General features: G+C 44.2%; 1 protein-coding gene across 1 annotated transcript; it reads left to right on the top strand.

Moving 5' to 3' along the window:
- The first annotated feature begins 1,047 nt into the window (after positions 1-1,047).
- LOC120023368 (leucine-rich repeat and fibronectin type-III domain-containing protein 2) lies at positions 1,048-25,388 on the top strand. Its single transcript, XM_038967375.1, has 2 exons — positions 1,048-2,423; positions 24,371-25,388. The coding sequence occupies exons 1-2, from the start codon at positions 1,048-1,050 to the stop codon at positions 25,386-25,388; spliced, it is 2,394 nt and encodes a 797-aa protein (XP_038823303.1).

The following is a 25,388-nucleotide window of genomic DNA, read 5'->3' as shown; positions in this document are numbered from 1 at the left end:
TTTTTTTGTGTTATGAGAACATTTGCACTGAGAACCTTCATAGAACCAATTTTGGTTTGCTGGGAGGGCTGCTTTGATATTCACACGAGCATGAAGGGTGTCTACACGGCCCGACACCTGACCATATTTCATACTGTAGCATCTTCTCAGGGTGAGGGAGAGAGAAAGAGATCAAAGTGAGGAACAGTGTTAGTGCAGAGAGAGAGGTTGAGAGAGAGATTTGCTATTTGACTCCTGCTGGGTGGAATAATATTCAAATATTATGCTCCTCAATTTTTTACTTATCATGTCTAGCATGTTGGGCTAGTGTGACCAGTGCAGTTAAAGCTAGAACTACTGTAGTTGCTCCTGCTCAACAACTGTAAGTTAAAATGTTTAGATTCATTTTAAGTGCCTAAACAACATCTTATTAGCAATTGGGTCATTGTAAATGTATAAGCAGAACTAAAAACTACTTTGAAAAAGCAATTCGCAACGCAACCGGTGGAGAGCATTTTGTGACTAGAGACCCGGTTGGTTACCAGGTCATTAACAAAGTGAATTAAAAATGCAGTTGCCTTTGCACTGCAAGAATGGACTAAATTATGAAATGCTATAATTGTGAAACAAAACGAGACTTACAGTGACAGTGTATTTATTTAAACATGCTTTCAAACATGTAGAAAGAATATGCATTTGTATGTCCTGGTTACTGATTTGGTTTGAGTATTCCCTAGGTATGATGTGACTGGGACTCATGCACAGTACATACTGTAAATTAATGCTATGATGGACACAGATAGAGCAAATTGCCTGTAAACCTGCTTACTAACATAATGCTATTGCAAATACTAACCAACTGCACATGGTTCCTCTCCTAATGTGTCTTTATTTTACTGAAAAAAGGGCTGAGTGTGATGAACTTTAGACCACTGATGAAAGTATGTAATTTAATTATCTGTGCCATCTTTATCTGTAAGGTCTTTCGTCATTACTTGGACGAAATTATCTTACCATGCTCTTCCCTTCCCTCCTCTGTCTTTCGTAGGTCCCTGCATATGATCTACCATGGACAAAGTGCTCAGCAGCCTCCTGCTTCTGGGAACCGCAGTGATGATGGCCCACGCATGCCCCAAGTACTGTGTCTGCCAGAACCTGTCTGAGTCCCTGGGTACCCTCTGCCCATCCAAAGGCCTGCTCTTCGTGCCTCTGGACATAGACCGGCGGACCGTAGAGCTCCGCTTGGGCGGCAACTTCATCCTCAAGGTCACACCGCAGGACTTTGCCAACATGACGGGCCTGGTGGACCTCACCTTGTCCCGCAACACCATCAGTGCCATCCTGCCTTTCTCCTTCCTCGACCTGGAGACCCTGCGCTCCCTGCACCTGGACAGCAACCGCCTGACCGAGCTGGGACCGGACGACCTGCGTGGCCTTGTCAACCTGCAGCACCTCATCCTCAACAACAACCAGCTCAACCGCATCTCCAAGGTGGCTTTTGACGATCTGATGCTGACACTGGAAGACCTGGACCTGTCCTACAACAACTTGCGGGGCGTACCTTGGGAGTCCATCCGCAAGATGGTCAACCTCCACCAGTTGAGTCTTGATCATAACCTCATCTCGCACATCACAGAGGGGACATTTACGGACCTGGACAAGCTGGCGCGCCTGGACCTCACGTCCAACCGGCTCCAGAAGCTCCCGCCAGACCCCATCTTCGCCCGTTCCCAGACTAACTTAATACTGACCACTCCCTACGCCCCTCAGCTTTCCCTGAGCTTTGGGGGAAACCCCCTGCATTGCAACTGTGAAGTGCTTTGGCTCCGGAGGCTGGACCGAGAGGACGATATGGAGACGTGCGCTTCCCCTACCAGTCTAAAGGGACGCTACTTTTGGTACGTGCGGGAAGAAGAGTTTGTCTGTGAACCGCCCCTGATCACCCAACACACGCACAAGTTGTTAGTCCTGGAGGGCCAAACAGCTAGCCTGCGCTGCAAAGCTATCGGCGACCCAATGCCGATCATACACTGGGTCGCCCCAGACGACCGTTTGATTAGCAATTCGTCCCGAGCGACCGTGTACGATAACGGCACCCTGGATATTACCATCACCACGTCCAAGGATTACGGCACCTTCACTTGCATCGCAGCCAACGCAGCAGGGGAATCGACCGCCTCTATAGAACTGTCCATCATTCAACTGCCACACCTCAGCAATGGTACCAACCACACCGCACAGCCCAAGTCCCGGCTGTCGGACATCACCAGCTCTACCAAGACCAGTAAGGGGGAGTCCAAACCTGTTCCGGAAAAGGTGGTATCTGTATCGGAGGTGTCTGCGTCCTCTGCTCTGGTCAAGTGGACTGTTAGCAAAACAGCACCCAAGGTCAAGATGTACCAGCTCCAGTACAACTGCTCCGAAGATGAAGTCCTGATTTACAGGTAATTAACATTGTGCGATTTTTTTTTTTATAGACTTGAGGGTTTGATGAGAGGTGGGTTGCAAGATCACAATACAGTTTAACAAGTCCCTAGGGTCCCCATTTGTCTGTAGAACTTTACAACACTTCAGTTGTACGTAGCCAGTCTGTCGCCAATTAATTGCTAACTACATCCGACATGTAGCCTACTGCTCTTATGTGTTATCCAAAGAGTATTGATAGCATGTCCTCTTGACACTTTCCTCAATGCAGACAAGAGATTTTTCAGATAATAGCAATACCTACACCTGCAATTAACAAGCACTGAGCCAGGCACTTTTTATCATAGTGAAACCAGCCACAAAAATAATCCAACTTTCTAATCGTTTATTCCTGCAGTCCTAACAAAGAGGATTTTTCTAAATGTTCTTTCAACTATTTATCTCAATCCCAATGCTCTAGACAATTAGGAATACATATAATACTTTTGGGAAATAAATCTGTAGGCTCCCTGCCATCCAAACATTTTCTATCTTAAAAAAATAAGCACTTGCTTTAGTGATGGAAGATGTCCAAGCAACCACAAATGTTCCCACTACAACAAATTAACAGAAAACACACAAAGAAGAATTAGTATAATGATAATTAGCCTGGCAATACAACACTTTACATGTGGGTTGCCAGTGTAGTAACAGTGTAATTACACTAGTAACAGCATGTGCAAACCTAATAGCATTAGAATGGCATTAGGAACAGTTAACCCACCCTGTATTTGACTCCATTGCTATAAGAAGGAAAGGGAAAGACATGGGCAGATCTAGACTAGCAGGCCTGGGAATAAACCATATATCTCCCCTGCCTCCCAAGAGCGTAATGTGGTTAAGAATGCTGAGGGACTGTCCCTGGATATTTACTACCCTTACTTTGTTTAATAAAATAATTGTGCATGAATTGGAAAAGCGGGCCTGTAATTGCTGAATGCAGTTACAGTAAGTTATGTGTTCAATCGTAAACCTTCGTAAACACATGAAATTGAATACCAATGAACCCCCTCAGCAATACTTTACCTTTTAATGGCCGACGTGTCATAGCCCTTTGAGATTTACCTCTTATGCAAGTACCGGATTCTGAATTGTTTAATAACCGAGAGCGGACACTATGGAGATCTGCTGTTGCTTATTGGTTTACTGGGGTAATGCGATATTGAAATCATGCTCAGAGTTGGGTTGAGATATTATTTTGCTCAAAGGACTGAATAGAACTCATCACCTCTTAAGAATACAATAATAGGATATGTTTATCTGATTTGCTCACCAGGCACATTCAGTGCTAGTCTTTTCAACCTGCTCCTGTACAGACCAAGAAGTAATATCATTTCCTCAGTATAGCTACAGCTTTTCTCTGTCCAATGAATGTGGCGGACGGGTGGCTCAACCGTTTTCCACCCACCCACAGTTTATATGAATTAATTCTTATCCCGGCATTTCTACAAATGTGTTTAAATAGACTGGCGCTGAACATGTTGGAGTTCCAAGTTACGAATGCTGTATACAGTGCCTTCAGAAAGTGTTCATATCCCTTGACTTATTCCACATTTTCTTTTGTTACAGCCTAAATTCAAAATGGATTAAATAATTTTTTTTTCTCACCCATCTACACTACCGTTCAAAAGTTTGGGGCCACTTAGAAATGTCCTTGTTTTTGAAAGAAAAGCAAATTTTTTGTCCATTTAAAATAACATCAAATTGATCAGCAATAGAGTGTAGACATTGTCAGTGTTGTAAATGACTATTGTAGCTAGAAATGGCAGATTCTTTATGGAATATCTACATAGGCGTACAGAGGCCCATTTATCAGCAACCATCACTCCTGTGTTCCAATGGCACATTGTGTTAGCTAATCCAAGTTTATCATTTTAAAAGGCTAATTGATCATTAGTAAATCATTTTGCAATTATGTCAGCACAGCTGAAAACTGTTGTTCTGCAATAAAACTGGCCTTAGACTAGTTGAGTTTCTGGAGCATCAGCATTTGTGGGTTCGATGACATGCTCAAAATGGCCAAAAAACAAAGAACTTTCTTCTGAAACACAAGAGAAATGTTCTGAGAAATGAAGGCTATTCCATGCAAGAAATTGCCAAGAAACTGAAGATACAACGCTGTGTATTACTCCCTTCACTGAACAGCGCAAACTGGCTCTAATCAAAACCAGATCTGTGCATCGACACAATCCTGTCTCGGAGCTCTACGGATAATTCCTTCAACCTCATTGCTTGGTTTTTGCTCTGACATGCTCTGTCAACTATGGGACCTTAAGCCGTCATTGTAAATAAGAATTTGTTCTTAACCGACTTGCCTAGTTAAATATATATATACATACATACATACATGCATACACATATATATATATATATATATATATATAGACAGGTGTGTGCCTTTCCAAGTCATGTTCAATCAATTGAATATACCACAGGTGGACTCCAATCAAGTTGTAGAAACATCTCAAGGATGATCAATGGAAACAGGATGCACCTGAGCTCAATTTCGAGTCTCATAGCAAAGGGTTTGAATACTTATGTAAATTAGGTATTTTTGTTTAGACATTTTTATACATTTGCAAACATTTCTAAAAACCTGTTTTCGCTTTGTCATTATGGGGTATTGTGTGTAGATGGATGAGGAAAACATTTAATGTTATCCATTTTAGAATAAAGCTGTAACGTAACAAAATGTGGAAAAGGTCAAGGGGTTTGAATACTATCTGAATGCACTGTATATACAAGGGGTATCGGTACAGAGTCAATGTGCAGGGGTACGGGTTAGTCAAGGTAATTGAGGTAATATGCTCATGTAGGTAGGGGTAAAGTGACTATGCAGAGATAATAAACAGAGAGGAGCAGCAGCGTACAGTTGAAGTTGGAAGTTTAATTGTATTTGGCTAAGGTGTATGTAAACTCAGTTTTTCACAATTCGTGACATTTAATCCCAGTAAAAATTCCCTGTCTTAGATCAGTTAGGATCACCACTTTATTTTAAATATGTAAAATGTCTGAATAATAGTAGAGAGAATAATTTATTGCCCCCGGTAATGCATTGGGCAAACCGCAAGATCCTTGCGGTTGCGGGCAGTGTAGTTGCCGTACTAGGCGGTGATACAGCCCGATGCTTTCAATTGTGCAACTGTAAAAGTTTGAAGGTTTTATGTGACAAGCAACATTTCTTTAGCCTCCTGAGGTTGAAGAGGCGCTGTTGCGCCTTCTTCACCACACTGGCTGTGTGGGTGGCCCATTTCAGTTAGTCAATGATGTGTACGCCAAGGAACTTTCAACCTTCTCCATGCAGTGTCGTTGATGTAGATAGGGGGGTGATCCCTCTGCTGTTTCCTGAAGTCAACAATCATCTCTTTTGTTTTTAGTTGACGTTGAGTGAGTGGTTGTTTTCCAGGCACCACATTCCCAGAGCCCTCACCTCCTCCCTGTAGGCTGTCTCGTCATTGTTGGTAATCAAGCCTACTACTGTTGTGTCGTCTGCAAACGTGATGATTGAGTTGGAGGCGTGCTTGGCCACGTAGTCATGGGTGAACAGGGAGTACAGGAGGGGGCTGAGCACACACCCTTGTGGGGCCCCAGTGTTGAGGATCAGCGGAGTGGAGGTGATGTTTCCTACCTTCTGTACTCCCTGTACTCTCCTGAAGGGGCGGCCCTTCAGGAAGTCCAGGACCCAGTCGCACAGGGTGGGGTTCAGACCCAGGGCCTTGAGCTTAATGATGAGCTCGGAGGGTACTATGGTGTTGAATGCTGAGCCACAGAATGCTGAGTTCACAGAAATCATGTGATCCACTATTACTGAATATAGAATGAGTCCATGCAACAACTATGTGATTTGTTACGCACATTTTTACTCCTGAACTTGACTCAAGACATTTCAGCTTTTCATGTTTTATTAATTTCTAAAATGTTCTACAAACAAAATTCCACTTTGACAATATGGGGTATTGTATGTAGATCAATGACACAACATCTAAATGTAATTCATTTTAAATTCAGGCTGTAACACAACACAATTTGGAAAAAAGTTAAGGGGTGTGAATACTTTCTGAAGGCACTGTATAAAGCTCTGGGTTTTTTCATCTGGAGCAGTGTTGTTGTAAAATGACTGGTTTCTTCCAGATCTCAGTCGGACAGCTTACATTTCCATTGCTCATTAATTTGCAACAGCAAAGCAATTACCCAGGGAGGGTAAATGAATAACATTGAGTATTATTAAGGAATCGTCTGAATTACTTTTCTGTGTTAAAATATGTTTATCGACATGCATTAAATAATCATGAAATACAAAATCAATGATTTAATGTCCATTGGACTTGATTGTAAGATATGTTCTGCTTTGTTGTTTCTGACTTCATGTCACTTTCCGATGGCCAGTGTTTTCAAAAGTTCATTTTAGGTGATTCCAGTATGACATTGTGCCCACCAGTGTAGTGTTATCACCAGTAACATGCTTCTAGGAACCGCATCATCTGAGCCACAACTGTCATAGTGAAAATGACTTTATTTTCCAACGCACATGAGCCCTCAGCATGTGGTGTAGAGCGCTCAACCCTACGGTTTTCATCGGGCGCTATTAATCCCATAGAGGAAGAAATACACAGCCAAATAGACAAGACCCCATGCTTAATTACGCGGTGTGTCGGTCTGTCTCAGGAGGTACCCCAGCTCAAACAAGCAGCCCACACAATGTTATTATATTAATGGGTGCCTTTTGTAGCATGAGCCATTTAGAGTATCTCCATGAAATTCTGAACTATAATATCTTTATTTTTCTATCAGACTACACAAATGTGTTGATGTGGATGTATGTGACTAATGTCTCAGCTAAAGAGCCTTAATCAGCGCATGAAATAAGAGAAACATATGAAAATCTATAGTAGCTTTTCATGTGGATATCCAATAATTACTTGGATAAGGAAACAATAGCTTTAGTACTGTTCAGTGATTCACTTTGTTACACATAAGTAGGTAATACGTGTATTGTGTTATATGAGCATGCTGCGTCTATTGTAAAATAAATCTGACCATAATTCTATCCTCCTGATTCCTGCTTACAAGTAAAAAAGTAACTTCTCTGCGCTACGGATCCCTTTTACGGGATCATTTTCCTAAACAACCGCTGAATTGCAGGGCGCAAAATATTACTAAAAATATTTATAATCATGCAATCACAAGTGAAATATACCAAAACACATCTTAGCTTGTTGTTAATCCACCTATCGTGTCATATTTTGAAAATATGCTTTACAGCGAAAGAATTCCAAGCTTTTGAGAGTGTATCAATCAATCCTAGAACAGCTAGCCCCAAATTAGCTTGGTCACGAAAGTCAGAAAAGCAATAAAATTAATCGCTTACCTTTGATAATCTTCGGATGTTTGCACTCACGAGACTCCCAGTTACACAAAAATGTTCTTTTTGTTCGATAAATATGACTTTAATAACAAAAAAACGCCATTTGGGTTGCGCGTTATGTTCAGAAAACCAAAGCCTCGTTCCGTTCGACGAAAATTCCAAAAAGTATCCGTAATGGTCGTAGAAACATGTCAAATGTTTTATAAATTTTATAAATTTTATAATCAATCCTCAGGTTGTTTTTAACAAACATAATCGATAATATTTCAACTGGACCGTAACCTATTCAATAAGAGAGAAAAAGAAAATGGAGAGCTACCTCTCGCACGCAGGAACTAATCAGAGGACAACTGACTAGTTTTGAAAAATCTCGCTCATTTTTCAAAATAAAAGCCTGAAACTATGTCTAAAGCCTGGTCACAGCCTGAGGAAGCCATTGGAAAATGAATCTGGTTGATACCCCTTTAAATGGAAGAAAGACGTGCCAGGACTCACAGATAAAAATAATAACTTTCGGGTTAGATTTTCTCAGGTTTTCGCCTGCATAATCAGTTTTGTTATACTCACAGACAATATGTTGACAGTTTTGGAAACTTTGGAGTGTTTTCTATCCTAATCTGTAAATTATATGCATATTCTACGATCTGGACCTGAGAAATAGTCCGTTTACCTTGGGAACGTTATTTAAAAAAATAAAAAATAATAATCTCACCCCTAAGGTCAAGAGGTTAGAAGCACCAGTGACTCGGACAATAAAAAAGTGGTCAGATGAAGCAGATGCTAAGCTGCAGGACTGTTTTACTAGCACAGACTGGAATATGTTCCGGGATTCTTCCAATGGCCTTGAGGAGTACACCACATCAGTCACTGGCTTAATCAATAAGTGCATCAATGACGTCGTCCCCACAGTGACTGTATGTACATACCCCAACCAGCACCATGGATTAAAGGCAACATCCGCACTGAGCTAAAGGGTAGAGCTGCCGCTTTCAAGGAGTGGGACTTTAACCTGGAAGCTTATAAGAAATCCTGCTATGCCCTCCGACGAAGCATCAAACAGGCAAAGTGTCAATACAGGACTAATCGTACTACACCGGCTCCAACGCTCGTCGGATGTGGGAGGACTTGCAAACTATTACAGACTACAAAGGGAAGCACAGCTGTGAGCTGCCCAGTGACACAAGCCTGCCAGATGAGCTAAATTACTTACATTTGAAGTCGGAAGTTTACATTCACTTAGGTTGGAGTCATTAAAACTCGTTTTTCAACCACTCCACAAATTTCTTGTTAACAAACTATAGTTTTGGCAAGTCGGTTAGGACATCTACTGTGTGCATGACACAAGTCATTTTTCCAACAATTGTTTACAGACAGATTATTTAACTTATAATTCACTGTATCACAATTCCAGTGGGTCAGAAGTTTACATACACTAAGTTGACTGTGCCTTTAAACAGCTTGGAAAATTCCAGAAAATTATGTAATGGCTTTAGAAACTTCTGATAGGCTAATTGACATAATTTGAGTCAATTGGAGGTGTACCTGTGGATGTATTTCAAGGCCTACCTTCAAACTCAGTGCCTCTTTGCTTGACATGGGAAAATCAGCTAATAAAAATAATTGTAGACCTCCACAAGTCTAGTTCATCCTTGGGAGCAATTTCCAAATGCCTGAAGGTACCACGTTCATCTGTACAAACAATAGTACGCAAGTATAAACACCATGGGACCATGCAGCTGTCATACCGCCCAGGAAGTAGAAGCATTCTGTCTACTAGAGATGAACGTACTTTGGTGCGAAAAGTGCAAATCAGTCCCAGAACAACAGCAAAGGACCTTGTGAAGATGCTGGAGGAAACAGGTAAAAAAGCATCTATGTCCACAGTAAAACTAATCCTATATCGACATAACCTGAAAGGCCGCTCAGCAAGGAAGAAGCCACTGCTCCAAAACTGCCATAAAAAAGCCAGACTACGGTTTTCAACTGCACATGGGGACAAAGATTGTACTTTTTGTAGAAATGTCCTTTGTTCTGATGAAACAAAAATATAACTGTTTGGCCAAAATGACCATTGTTATGTTTGGAGGAAAAAGGGGGAGGCTTGCAAGCCGAAGAACACCATCCTAACCGTGAAGCACGGGGTTGACAGCATCATGTTGTGGGGGTGCTTTGCTGCAGGAGGGACTGGTACACTTCACAAAATAGATGGCATCATGAGGAACAAAAATTATGTGGATATATTGAAGCAACATCAGTCATAAAGTTAAAGCTTGATCGCAAATGGGTCTTCCAAATGGACAATGACCCCAAGGATACTTCCAAAGTTGTGGCAAAATGGCTTAAGGACAGCATAGTCAAGGTATTGGAGTGGCCATCACAAACCCTGACCTCAATCCTATAGACAATTTGTGGGCAGATCTGAAAAAGCATGTGTGGGCAAGGAGGCCTACAAACCTGACTCAGTTACACCAGCTCTGTCAGGCGGAATGGGCCAAAATTTACCCAACTTATTGTGGAAGCTTGTGGAAGGCTACCCGAAACATTTGACCCAAGTACAATTTAAAGGAAATGCCACCAAATACTAATTGAGTGTGGGTAAACTTCTGACCTACTGGGAATGTGATGAAATAAATAAAAGCTGAAATAAATCATTCTCTCTTCTATTATTCTGACATTTCACATTCTTAAAATAAAGTGGTGATCCTAACTGACTTAAGACAGCGAATTCTTACTAGAATTAAATGTCAGGAATTGTGAAAAACCTGAGTTTAAATGTAATTGGCTGAGGTGTATGTAAACTTCCAACTTCAACTGTATATGCTTGCTTTAAAGGCAAGTAACACTGAAACACTGCATGAGAGCAACAGCTGTTCCCGGACGACTGTGTGATCACACTCTCCATAGCCGATGTGAGTAAGACCTTTAAACAGTTCAACATTCACAAGGCCGCTAGGCCAGACGGATTACGAGGACGTGTACTCCGAGCATGCGCTGACCAACTGGCAAGTGTCTTCACTGACATTTTCAACCTCTCCCTATCTGAGTCTGTAATACCAACATGTTTCAAGCAGACCACCATAGTCCCTGTGCCCAAGAACACTAAGGGAACCTGCCTAAATGACTACCGACCCGTAGCACTCATGTCTATAGCCATGAAGTGCTTTGAAAGGCTGGTCATGGCCCACATCAACCCACCCACATCAAACCCTAGACCCACTCAAATTTGCATACTGCCCCAACAGATCCTCAGATGATGCAATCTCTATTGCACTACACACTGCCCTTTCCCACCTGGACAAAAGGAACACCTGTGTGAGAATGCTATTCATTGACTACAGCTCAGTGTTCAACAACAAGTGCCCTCAAAGCTCATCACTAAGCTAAGGACCCTGGCAAGGACCCTGGTAAGGGTAGGTAACAACACATCCGCCACGCTGATCCTCAGCACGGGGGCACCTCAGGGGTGCGTGCTCAGTCCCCTCCTGTACTCCCTGTTCACTCATGACTGCATGGCCAGGCACAACTTCAACACCATCATTAAGTTTGCCGTTAACACAACAGTGGTAGGCCTGATCACTGACAAATATGAGACAGCCTATAGGGAGGAGGTCAGAGACCTGGCCGTGTGGTGCCAGGACAACAACCTCTCCCTCAATGTGATCAAGACAAAGGAGATGATGGTGGACTACAGGAAAAGGAGGACCGAGCACGCCCCTTTTCTCATTGATGGGGCTATAGTGGAGCAGGTTGAGAGCTTCAAGTTCCTTGGTGTCCACATCACCAACTAATTCTCATGGTCCTAGCACACCAAGACAGTTGTGAAGAGAGCACGACAAAACCTATTCCCCCTGAAAGTTCTACAGCTGCACCATTGAGAGCATGCTAACTGGTTGCATGACTTCCTGGTATGGCAACTGCTCGGCCGCCGACCGCAAGGCACTACAGAGAGTAGTGCGTACGGCCCAGCCATCCAGGACCTCTATACCAGGTGTTGTCAGAGGATGGTCCTAAAAATTGTCAAAGACTCCAGCCAACCAAGTCATAGACTGCTCTCTCTGCTACCGCACGGCAATCAGTACCGGAGCGCCAATTCTAGGCCCAAAAGGCTTCTCAACAGGTTCTACCCCTAAGCCATATGACTGCTGAACAGCTAATCAAATGGCTACCAAGACTATTTGCATTGCCCCCACCCCCTGTTACGCTGCTGCTATTCTGTTTACTCTTTATGCATAGTCACTTTAACTCTACCTACATGTACATATTACCTCAATTACCTCGAGTAACCGGTGCGCTCGCACATTGACTCTGTACCAGTACCCCTGTATATAGCCTCGCTATTGTTATTTTACTGATGCTCTTTAATTATTATTTTATTTCTTATTTTTTACATATTTATTTTTTAATTAACATGTATTTCTCTTAAAACTGCATTGTTGGTTAAGGGCTTGTAAGTTAGCATATCACGTAGGTCTACACGGCGCATTTGACAAATAAAAGTTGATCTTTCATTACTACAGGAGATACAAGCCCTGATATATTGGCATGTATCCCAATAATATCTATTTTTTGAATTGTACACTTGTTCACTACTTCCCACAAATCTAAAGGTATAAGATTGGTGGAGGCATGGGCTAGTGGGAGCTTCCACCATATTTCTTATACAATTTATTTCAGATCAGTGAAGGAAAGTGAACAAGTGCACACTTTGGGAAGAAGGAGATATAATTGGGAAATAGCCAATGACTATTTATTAGAAAAGTTAGCAATCAACCTCTGTTTCTGATCCCAATACCTTTTAGGGCTTTCGAGTGGCTCAGAGGTCTAAGGCACTGCATCTCAGTGTAAGAGGCGTCACTACAGTCACTGGTGCAAATCCAGGCTGAATTACATCCAGCCGTCATTGGGAGTCCCATAGGGAAGCTCACAATTGGCCCAGTGTCGACCGGGTTTGGCTGGGGTAGGCCGTCATTGTAAATAAGAATTTGTTCTTAACTGACTTGCTCATTTATTGTAGCTGGGGATTTTAACAAAGCAAATTTGAGGGAAACTCTACCGGATCTGATCACGACTCTATTCATTTTGCTCCTCCCTCCCTATAGGCAGAAAGTCAAGCAGAAAGTCAAACAGGAAGTACCCATGCTAAGGACTTTTCAACGCTGGTCTAACCCATCGGAAACCACGCTTCAAGATTGTTTTGATCACGCGGACTGGGATATGTTCCGGGTAGCCTCTGAAAATAACCCTGAAGAATAAACGGAAATGGTGACTGAGTTTATCAGGAAGTATATAGGAGATGTTGTACCCACCGTGACTATTAAAACCTACCCTAACCAAAAACGTGGAAAGATGGCAGCATTCGCGCAAAACTGAAAGCGCGAACAACTGCATTTAACCATGGAAAGGTGACTGGGAATATGGCCAAATAGAAACAGTGTAGTTATTCCCTCCGTAAGGCAATCAACCAAGCAAAACATCAGTATAGAGACAAAGTGGAGTCGCAATTCAACGGCTCAGAAACGAGACGTATGTGGCAGGATCTACAGACAATCAGACTACAAAGGGAAAACCAGCCATGTCGCGGACACCGACGTCTTACTTCCGGACAAGCTAAACACCTTCTTCACCCACTTTGAGGATAACACATTGCCACTGATGTGGCTCGCTCCCAAGGACTGTGGGCTCTCCTTCTCCGTGGCCGATGTGAGTAAGACATAAGACATGCAGGGTTCTCCAGAGGGTGGTGCGGTCTGCCCAACGCATCACCAGTGGAAAACTACCTGCCCTCTAGTACACCTACAGCAACCGATGTCACAGGAAGGCCAAAAAGATAATCAAGGACAACAAACACCCGAGCCACTGCCTGTTCACCCCACTTTCATCCAGAAGGCAAGGTCAGTACAGGTTCATCAAAGCTGGGACCGAGAGACTGAAAAACAGCTTCTATCTCAAGGCCATCAGACTGTTAAATAGCTATCACTAGGCGGCTTCCACCCGGTTACGTAACTCTGCATCTTAGAGGCTGCTGCCCCATATACAGAGACTGAAATCACTGGTCACTTTAATAATGGAACACTAGTCACTGATAATGTTTTAAAAAATTGCTTTACTCATCTCATATGTATATACTGTATTCTATTCTACTGTATTTTAGTCTATGCCACTCCGACATTGCTCATCTTAATATTTATATATTATATCATTTTATATTACATTCTTTTACTTTTAGGTTGTGTGTGTTGTTGTGAATTGTTAGATATTACTTTACTGTTGGAGCTAGAAACACAAGCATTTTGCTACACCCGCAATAACATCTGCTAAACATGTGTATGTGAGAAATACAATTTGATTTGATTACATACATTTGACACTTCATTAGTTTGCGGCATGTAGAATGCTTTGTGAAAACTGACCAACATTCAACTCTTACGAACTTTTGTGGAACTTTACAGGAAAAAACATCCCAGTAGTCTCGGAATGGAGTCTCTTAGTTAAGTGACATTTCTAGAGGGTTTAATTTCTCTGAGAATATCCAAAGTGCTGTGTTATCCCAAGGTAGCGCATGATTAAACATTTGATTTGTGTGTTGAAAGCCCCTCGTATAGATCTCACGAGGCAACGTGCTGTCCTCCCGGTTATGGAAAAGGCAATTAAGAATGAATAATGAAGTACACCACAGTAGTGCCGAGTGAAAACGCAAGCCTTCTGATGCGGAGGTAAACTCTCTGCACTATATGATTCATGTATGTACTGTCACAGCGGGGAAGTATTGAAGTTATTGATGATTGGGGTCTTAGAAAAAGGACAAATAATAACAATGTTTGATTATTAAAGCTGCTTCAACACTTTTAGTATGTGTTTTCTCTCTCTCTCTCGTGTAAAGATGGACCTTTTTCTGCTATGTTATAATAATGTAATAATATTTGATTGGGTTATTTAGTCCAGTAGCTCAAAGCTCGTTGCATAGTAAGAGAGAAGTCACTTCATCCACGACCAATGTGTAGCACCCACCTGGGTGAACCAAAGGATGATTAGGTGGCCATGATGGAATGAGGCCAGGTTGGGAACACAGCAAGGACAACCCTACTGTTACGATAAGTGCCATGGGATCCTAAATGATCACAGAGAGTCAGGAAATCCGTTTAACACTAGCAAGCCGTGATGTTAAATTTCCAGGGACTTCTGTGCCATTGGTGAATATTCAAAACAAATATCAGTTGTGCTTGCTTTGTGTTCCTTGAGTCATGATTGTCGTTCCATGAACACATAGATCCTCCTAGCTAACTAATGCAATGAGGTTGAAACAATCAATAATCAATGTTATCAATGAACACATCAAATTGAGGGATTTCAAAGTACTCCAACCTACTGTACACGGAGCAATACTGATTGACTATTAGACTTCAATATGGATATTGGGTAATGAAGGTCATCATATACTGTAGATACACTACATGACCAAAAGTATGGTATGTGGACACCTGCTCGTCGAACATCTCATTCCAAAATCATGGTTATTATTATGGAGTTGGTCCCCCCTTTGCTGCTATGACAGCCTCCATTCTAGAAAGGCTTTCCACTAGATGTTGAAACATTGCTGCGGGGACTTGCTTCCATTCAGCCACAAGCGCATTAGTGAGGTCGGACACTGATGTTGGGAGATTAGGCTTGGCTCGCAGTCGGCGTTCCAATTCATCCCAAAGGTGTTCAATGGGGTTAAGGTCAGGGCTCTATGGAGGCCAGTCAAGTTCTTCCACACCGATCTCGACAAACCATTTCTGTATGGACGTCGCTTTGTACACAGGGGCATTGTCACGCTGAAACAGAAAAGGGGCTTCCCCAAACTGTTGCCACAAAGTTGAAAGCACAGATTCGGATAGAAAGTCATTGTATGCTGTAGCATTAAGATTTCCCTTCACTGGAACTAAGAGGCCTAGCCCAAACCATGAAAAAATCCCCAGACCATTATTCCTCCTCCACCAAACTTTACAGTTGGCACTATGTATTTGGGCAGGTAGTGTTCTCCTGGCATCCGCCAAACCCAGATTCGTCCGTCAGATTGCCAGATGGTGAAGCTAGATTCATCACTCCAGAGAACGCATTTCCACTGCTCCAGATTCCAATGACGGCGAGCTTTACACCACTCCAGCCGATGTTAGGCTTTGCGCATAGTGATCTTAGGCTTTTGTGAGGCTGCTCGGCCATGAAAAACAATTTCATGAAGCTCCCGATGAACAGTTCTTGTACTGACGTTGTTTCCAGAGGCAGTTTGGAACTCGGTAGTGAGAGTACCGAGGACAGACAATATTTTAACTCTACGCGCTTCAGCACTCAACGGTCCCGTTCTGTGAGCCTGTGTGGCCTACCACTTCGGGCTGAGCCGTTGTTGATCCTAGAGGTTTCCACCTCACAATAAAAGCACTTACAGTTGACCAGGGCAGCTCTAACAGGGCAGATATTTGACGAACTGACTAGTTGGAAAGGTGGCATCCTATGACGGTGCAACATTGGAAGTCACTGAGCTCTTCAGTAAGGTAAGGGAAGACCCCCATGAAATTGACAAAATTGAATGGCAACTTATTGGCATTGGGCGAACCATATACACAATCGCAAATAGCACTCAAATGGATGGCATTCAAAACCATATTGCAACCGGAACATTACAAATGCCAAGTGAAATAAACCAAAAATCTCGCGCTCCACCGTAGATTTTTATATTGGAAATGGTCACAAAGTCAGGTCCCAAGGGTGAATAAAAAAATAAATAATTGGTCAATTATATATATGTAGTAACCGTATGGACAAACATTTGTCTTATTTTATTGAGTTTGTCCATTTTGCCATATATGATCATAGGAAGTCGGCTTCCGAACCCTATGAGATCAGTGAACCATGTCCAAATGGCATAAGAAATGTCAAAATGGCATATATACTGACAAAATTATATATACCACTATGTTAAGCCCTGAATCAACCTAGAAGGTCTATTTGTCATGTTTGATCATAAGAAGTCATAGGAAGTAAGTGTCACGTTCGTCGTATGGTGGAAGAGAGGAGGACCAAGGCGCAGCGTGATATAAATACATTTTTCTTATTTATTTAACGAAACGAAGAACACTAAACACACTATCAAAATAACAAACGAACGTAACGCTATATAATCAACAAGTGCACACACAGGCAACTTACACATAGACAATCACCCACAACATACCCAATGAATATGGCTGCCTAAATATGGTTCCCAATCAGAGACAATGATAAACAGCTGCCTCTAATTGAGAACCAATCTAGGCAGCCATAGACATACAAACACCTAGACCAGACAACGCCCCATAAACATAAAAAAAAACCTAGACATGACAAAACCACCTACATCCCCCATGTCACACCCTGACCTAACTAAAGTAATAAAGAAAACAAAGATAACTAAGGCCATGGCGTGACAGTACCCCCCCCCCCCCCCCACAAAGGTGCGGACTCCGGCCGCAAAACCTGACACTGAAGGGGAGGGTCCGGGTGGGCCTTCTTACGGCGGTGGCTCGGGTAGGGGACGTGGAACCCACTCCACCATGGTCATTACCCGCTTTGGTGGCCTCCTAGGAACGGCGACCCTCCTAAATGACCCCACTGGACTGAGGGGAGCCTCTGGACAGGGGCAGCTCTGGACTGAGGGGCAGCTCTGGACTGAGGGGCAGCTCTGGACTGAGGGGCAGCTCCGGACTGAGGGGCAGCTCATGACTGAGGGGCAGCTCATGACTGAGGGGCAGCTCATGACTGAGGGGTAGCTCATGACTGAGAGGTAGCTCATGACTGAGGCGCACTGTAGGCCTGGTGCGTGGTGCCGGAACTGGTGGTACCGGGCTGGGAACACGCACCTCAAGGCGAGTGCGGGGAGCAGGAACAGGGCATACTGGACCCTGGAGGCGCACAGTAGGCCTGGTGCGTGGTTCCAGAACTGGTGGTACCTAGCTGGGAACACGCACCTCAAGGCTAGTGCGGGGAGCAGGAACAGGGCATACTGGACCCTGGAGGCGCACAGTAGGCCTGGTGTGTGGTGCCGGAACTGGTGGTACCGGGCTGGGAACACGCACCTCAGGGCTAGTGCGGGGAGGAGAAACAGAGTGTACAGGGCTCTGGAGACGCACAGGAAGCCTGGTGCGTGGTGTTGGCACTGGTGGTACTGGGCTGGGGACACGCACCTCAAGGCGAGTGCGGGGTGCTGGAACTGGAGGCCTGGTTCGTGGCACCGGCACCGGAGAACTGGTGAGAGGGGCTGCCACAGGAGAGCTGGTGCATGGGGCTGCCACAAGAGAGCTAGTACGTGGGGCTGCCACAGGAGAGCTAGTACGTGGGGCTGCCACAGGAGAGCTGGTGCGTGGGGCTTCCACAGGAGGTGCAGGGCTAGGGAGGCGCACAGAAGGCCTGGTGCGTGGGACTGGCACAGTCTTCACCAGACGGCTAGCACGCACCTCAGGACAAGTATGGAGAGCTGACTCAGGTGACATCAAATCCCGCACACGCTCCTTCAAGCGGATGCCGTGCTTTATGCACCAACACAGCAAATCCCTCATTTCACTCTCCTCCAATTTCCATATTAATTCATTCACAGTCTCTGCTTCACTCCCCTTGTTCACCTCCAATTCCACCCCGACTGGCTCTGTTTCCATCCTCGGCTCCTCACGGCACGGGGAGTACGCTCAGGTCTCCTACCTGGCTCAGCCACACTCCCCGTGTGCCTCCCCCCCCAATACATTTTTGGGGGTGCCTCTCTGGCTTCCAGCCGCGCTTTCGTGCAGCCTCCTCATAACGCCGCCTCTCGGCTTTCGCTGGCTCCAGCTCTGCCTTGGGGCGGCAATATTCCCCAGCCTGTACCCCGGGTCCCTTTCCGTCTAATTTCTCCTCCCAAGTCCATTGCTCCACAAAGCGCTGTTCCTCTCTTTCACGCTGCTTGGTCCTTTGATGGTGGGTTATTCTGTCACGTTCGTCGTATGGTGGAAGAGAAGAGGACCAAGGCGCAGCGTGATATAAATACATTCTTCTTATTTATTTAACGAAACGAAGAACACTAAACACACTATCAAAATAACAAACTAACATAACGCTATATAATCAACAAGTGCAGACACAGGCAACTTACACATAGACAATCACCCACGACATACCCAATGAATATGGCTGCCTAAATATGGCTCCCAATCAGAGACAATGATAAACAGCTGCCTCTAATTGAGAACCAATCTAGGCAGCCATAGACATACAAACACCTAGACTAGACAACGCCCCATAAACATAAAAAAACCCTAGACATGACAAAACCACCTACATCCCCCATGTCACACCTTGACCTAACTAAAATAATAAAGAAAACAAAGCTAACTAAGGCCAGGGCGTGACAGTAAGAAGTTCCCTTTGATGTTGATTCACCATGTCAATTTCGTAATGGGAAGTCCTTATGGATATAAATTGGCAATGGACACAGTCAAAATGCAGAAGAGCATGTTTACACTGACAATATAGCATATGTGTAATGGACACTGTCCAATCGCTCGTTGGTGTTGATTTCAGCCTGTCCATTTGGTGATGTTAAATCCCTCGTTAAATACATTGGAAATGTACAATTGTATACTGTCCATTTGCAATGTCTTACAATGGGCATTTACAATCACGAATTGGACATGCTCTAGTATACTGCAGAAATGCCCAATTGACTGGCTCGTTGAACTCGGGATGGCCGAGCAGTCATAGTGCTTCTCCTCCATCGCTCGTTGGTGTTGATTTCAGCCTGTCCATTTGGTGATGGTAAATCCCTCATTAACCATCATCAAACAGAATTTGTACGATTTCTCGTAAATTACGATAGATAAATGGCTGGTTCTATTTTTCCTCACACCGTAGGTTTATGTACTTTAACGTGAAGTGGCCAAATTAGCGCTGTATTACCTTTTTGACCTTTAATCACAGAAAATGTGCATTAAGTCAAAGAGCGTTGAGGCCTCGAAGCAATCTTGTTTCAAATCAAATCAACTTTTATTTGTCACATACACATGGTTAGCAGATGTTAATGCGAGTGTAGCGAAATGCTTGTGCTTCTAGTTCCGACAATGCAGTAATAACCAACAAGTAATCTAACCTAACAATTCCACAACTACTACCTTATACACACAAGTGTAAAAGGATAAAGAATATGTACATAAAGATATATGAATGAGTGATGGTACAGAACGGCATAGGCAAGATGCAGTAGATGGTATCGAGTACAGTATATACATATGAGATGAGTAATGTAGGGTATGTAAACATAAAAGTGCATAGTTTAAATTGGCTAGTGATACATGTATTACATAAAGATGGCAAGATGCAGTAGATGATATAGAGTACAGTATATACATATACATTATATTAAGTGGCATTGTTTAAAGTGGCTAGTGATACATTTTTGATCAATTTCCACCAATTCCATTATTAAAGTGAGCTGGAGTTGAGTCAGTATGTTGGCAGCAGCCACTCGATGTTAGTGGTGGCTGTTTAACAGTCTGATGGCCTTGAGATAGAAGCTGTTTTTCAGTCTCTCGGTCCCTGCTTTGATGCACCTGTACTGACCTCGCCTTCTGGATGATAGCGGGGTGAACAGGCAGTGGCTCGGGTGGTTGTTGTCCTTGATGATCTTTATGGCCTTCCTGTGACATTGGGTGGTGTAGGTGTCCTGGAGGGCAGGTAGTTTGCCCCCAGTGATGCGTCGTGCAGACCTCACTACCCTCAGGAGAGCCTTACGGTTGTGGGCGGAGCAGTTGCCGTACCAGGCGGTGATACAGCCCGACAGGATGCTCTCGATTGTGCATCTGTAGAAGTTTGTGAGTGCTTTTGGTGACAAGCCGAATTTCTTCAGCCTTCTTCAGCCGCCTTCTTCACAACGCTGTCTGTGTGGGTGGACCAATTCAGTTTGTCCGGGATGTGTACGCCGAGGAACTTAAAACTTACTACCCTCTCCACTACTGTCCCGTCGATGTGGATATGGGGGTGCTCCCTCTGCTGTTTCCTGAAGTCCACAATCATCTCCTTTGTTTTGTTGACGTTGAGTGTGAGGTTATTTTCCTGACACCACACTCCGAGGGCCCTCACTAGGCCGTCTCGTCGTTGTTGGTAATCAAGCCTACCACTGTAGTGTCATCCGCAAACTTGATGATTGAGTTGGAGGCGTGCATGGCCACGCAGTCGTGGGTGAACAGGGAGTACAGGAGAGGGCTCAGAACGCACCCTTGTGGAGCCCCAGTTTTGAGGATCAGCGGGGTGGAGATGTTGTTACCTACCCTCACCACCTGGGGGCGGCCCGTCAGGAAGTCCAGTACCCAGTTGCACAGGGCGGGGTCGAGACCCAGGGTCTCGAGCTTGATGACGAGTTTGGAGGGTACTATGGTGTTAAATGCTGAGCTGTAGTCGATGAACAGCATTCTCACATAGGTATTCCTCTTGTCCAGATGGGTTAGGGCAGTGTGCAGTGTGGTTGCGATTGCGTCGTCTGTGGATCTATTGGGGCGGTAAGCAAATTGGAGTGGGTCTAGGGTGTCAGGTAGGGTGGAGGTGATATGGTCCTTGACTAGTCTCTCAAAGCACTTCATGATGACGGAAGTGAGTGCCAGTCGTTTAGGTCAGTTACCTTAGCTTTCTTGGGAACAGGAACAATGGTGGCCCTCTTGAAGCATGTGGGAACAGCAGACTGGGATAAGGATTGATTGAATATGTCCGTAAACACACCAGCCAGCTGGTCTGCGCATGCTCTGAGGACGCGGCTGGGGATGCCGTCTGGGCCTGCAGCCTTGCGAGGGTTAACCCATTTAAATGTTTTACTCACGTCGGCTGCAGTGAAGGATAGTCCGCAGGTTTTAGTAGCGGGCCGTGTCAGTGGCATTGTATTGTCCTCAAAGCGAGCAAAGAAGTTATTTAGTCTGTCTGGGAGCAAGACATCCTGGTCCGCAACGGGGCTGGTTTTCTTTTTGTAATCCGTGATTGACTGTAGACCCTGCCACATACCTCTTGTGTCTGAGCCGTTGAATTGCAACTCTACTTTGTCTCTATACTGACGCTTAGCTTGTTTGATTGTCTTGCGGAGGGAATAGCTACACTGTTTGTATTCGGTCATGTTTCCGGTCACCTTGCCCTGGTTAAAAGCAGTGGTTCGCGCTTTCAGTTTCGTGCGAATGCTGGCATCAATCCACTTTTTCTGGTTTGGGAATGTTTTAATAGTTGTTGTGGGTACGAAATCGCCAATGCACTTTCTAATGAACTCGCTCACCGAATCAGCGTATTCGTCAATGTTGTTGTTGGACGCAATGCGGAACATATCCCAATCCACGTGATCAAAGCAGTCTTGAAGTGTGAAATCAGATTGTCCACATACTTTTGTGTATACAGTTCATTCAGAAAGTATTCAGACTCCTTCCCTTTTTCCACATTGTGTTACAATACAGCCGTATTCAAAAATGTATTAAATAAATAAAACATCCTCATCAATCTACACACTAGACCCCATAATGACAATGTGAAAACAGGTTTTTGAAATGTTTGCAAATGTATAAAAAATTAAAAACAGAAATACATTACTTATCTAAGTATTTGGGGCTCACGAGTGGCGCAGTGTTCTAAGGCACTGCATCTCACTGCGAGAGGCTGTGACATCACTACAGATTCAGGCTAATTCAGGCTGTATCACAACCGGCCGTGATCTGGAGTCCCTTAGGGTGGTGCACAATTGGCCCAGCGTCGTCCGGGATTGGCCGGTGAAGGCCGTCATTATAAATAAGAATTTGTTCTTAACTGACTTGCCTAGTTAAATAAAGGACCCGTGGGTCACTCTGACAGGGGTCCAGAGATGGGAAAACCTTCCAGAAGGACAACCATCTCTGCAGCACTCCACTAATCAGGCCTTTATGGTAGAGTGGCCAGACGGAAGCCACTCCTCAGTAAAAGTCACATGACAGCCTGCTTGGAGTTTGCCAAAAGGCACTTAAAGGACTCTCAGACCATGAGAAATAAGATTCTCTGGTCTGATGAAACCAAGATTGACCTCTTTGGCCTGAATGCCAAGCGTCCAACCTGACAGAGCTTGCGAGAACTACCCAAATATAGGTGTGCCAAGCTTGAAGCGTCATACCCAAGAAGACTCAAGGCTGTAATTGCTGCCAAAGGTGCTGCAACAAAGTACTGAGTAAAGGGTCTGAATACTTATGTTAATGAGCTATTTAAGCATTTTATTTCTAATACATTTGCAAAAAATTCTAAAAACCTGTTTTTGCTTTGTCATAAAAAATAAATAAAAATGTAATCCATTTTAGAATAAGGCTGTAATGTAACAAAAATTGGAATAAATCAGGGGGTCTGAATACTTTCAGAATGCACTGTATATTTAAAGGATACAATTAGACAGAATACCATCCAGAAAGAGATTTCATCTGGAACAATTGGAGCCCCTAGCTTTCCTTTGGCTTTGATACACATTTAGCAAGTCTCGCATAATTACGAATCCAACTGGGGAAGGTTTGGGGAAGACAACGGAGCATCAGTGACCATGGATTGGACCATGTGTTGCTAGACACTTGCTGCTTATTTGAGTGTTTTTCCGTCTGCAATACAATGCAGGTGTATTGTAGGTTAGTCGGTTGCTTTAAGTACGACTGCATTTTTCCGTCTGCAATACCATGCAGATATACTGTAGATACAAATGGCTTGTTTGTGAGGTGGTGCGAGTTGATGAATTGCCTGCTGTAATTACAATGGTTTATTCAGCCACCATGTTTCATTACCGATTTCCAAACTAGCGTTACATGGTCTTGTCCTTTGGGCATTAGTACAAGGTCAAACCAAATAAAGATTGCTCCACCACGGCTTTCCAATCTCTCCCTAACCTTTGTGATTTAATTAGGAGAGGGAAGTGTATTGAAGACACATTTGAATATCAACATGGCTTTATATATTTTCAGCAAGTGCTTACAAATAAAATCTGACTGTGTGATCCATATTCTAGGTACAGATGGTTTTTGCGGAATGAAAGCTTATATTACAGGCTGTCAACACAACACAAACAGTGATTATTTTTATGGTTTGATTGATTGGTAGTGAGTCTGGTGGAATGAACACAGGCATTGACTAGTGTTTGGTCTAAAAAGACTCAAATATTTGTGTGAGTTTTTTGGGGGGGCAGTGAATATTTCTGGGGGAAATAATCAGTTACCTCTTTAATCTTGAAATAGGATAAAGTCCGACTCAATTGTGAAGCGAAGCACAAGGACCATTGAATAGTTCACTTTAAAAAGTATGGGCCTTTGCATCTTATCACTCATAGTGTGAGTAATCTTTCTAAATGACTCTGTGCATTTAAATAGCTACTTTGCCTCATTTTGACTGTTAAAATGATCTATCGCGTTTCAGTAGAACGACTAATTGATATTTACTACTCAAAAGTGCTTTAGCCTCTTCTTGAACTCCCCTTGCAGTGGGACAAATTATTAACGCTAAATTATGCTAATCTAACTCCACACTCTTGTTTCTGTTTTTGTCTTTCCTATATAGGATGATTCCCGTGGCCAGCAAAACCTTCTTAGTCACCAACCTGGTCCAAGACATGCAGTACAACCTATGTGTCCTGGCTATCTGGGACGACACCGCCACCACCCTAACTGCCACCAACGTAGTGGGCTGTGTGCAGTTCATCACCCGTAACAACTACCCGCAGTGCCAGTCCCTCCAAAGCCAGTTCCTGGGCGGCACTATGATCCTGGTGATAGGTGGCATCATCGTGGTCACGCTCCTCATCTTCATCATCATCCTCATGGTTCGGTACAAAGTGTGCAGCAGCCCCCAGTCCAGCAAGCTGCCAGTGGTTAGCAACACGTACTCCCAGACCAACAGTGGGAGTACGCAGGTCAAACCTCAGATCACAACCACAGTGGTGGTAATGCGGGATGAGATGGTGGAATTCAAATGTGGCTCGCTCCAGGGCAGCCTCTCCTCGTCTTCATCTGACTCGTTGGACAGTCGCAACACTAGAGGCAGATTAGGAAACAAGGACCAGTACAGTCTTCGAGACATCGAGTTCAGCACACTCCCCAGCACCAGTAATTGGAGGAGGCACAGGGGGCCATCATCAGCCAAGGCTAGGCCCAACTTGGACAACCTTTTAGGGGCCTTTGCCTCACTGGAGCTCCGGAGCTCGGCTACGACTAGGGACCAAGGGGCATCTTGTTCCTCCACTACCACCTCCAGTGCATTGGTGGCTGTGACCATGGCCCCTCCGTCTGACAAGGAACCCTTGCTGGGCCGAGCCGATTCCACCACCATGCTGGGGCGTTTTCTAGGCCTGCCCCAGGAAGGGAAGCCCAAGAGGAGCCACTCATTCGACTATGGCCACGTGGGTAGCAGCGGTGGCGCACAGAGCCTCAGCAACTACCCCCGTCACATCAGCAACATCTGGACTAAGAGGAGCCTGTCGGTAAACGGGATGCTACTGCAGTACGACGACAGCGAAGACGGTGAGGGCGAAAAGGCACCATTCGAGAGCTCAGAGTGGGTGATGGAGAGCACTGTTTGA

Source organism: Salvelinus namaycush, chromosome 28 (assembly GCF_016432855.1).
Source record: "Salvelinus namaycush isolate Seneca chromosome 28, SaNama_1.0, whole genome shotgun sequence".
NCBI classification, from domain to species: Eukaryota; Metazoa; Chordata; class Actinopteri; order Salmoniformes; family Salmonidae; genus Salvelinus; species Salvelinus namaycush.
The sequence above is the reverse complement of the archived record's forward strand: the minus strand, read 5'-3'. Positions and strand labels throughout refer to the sequence as shown.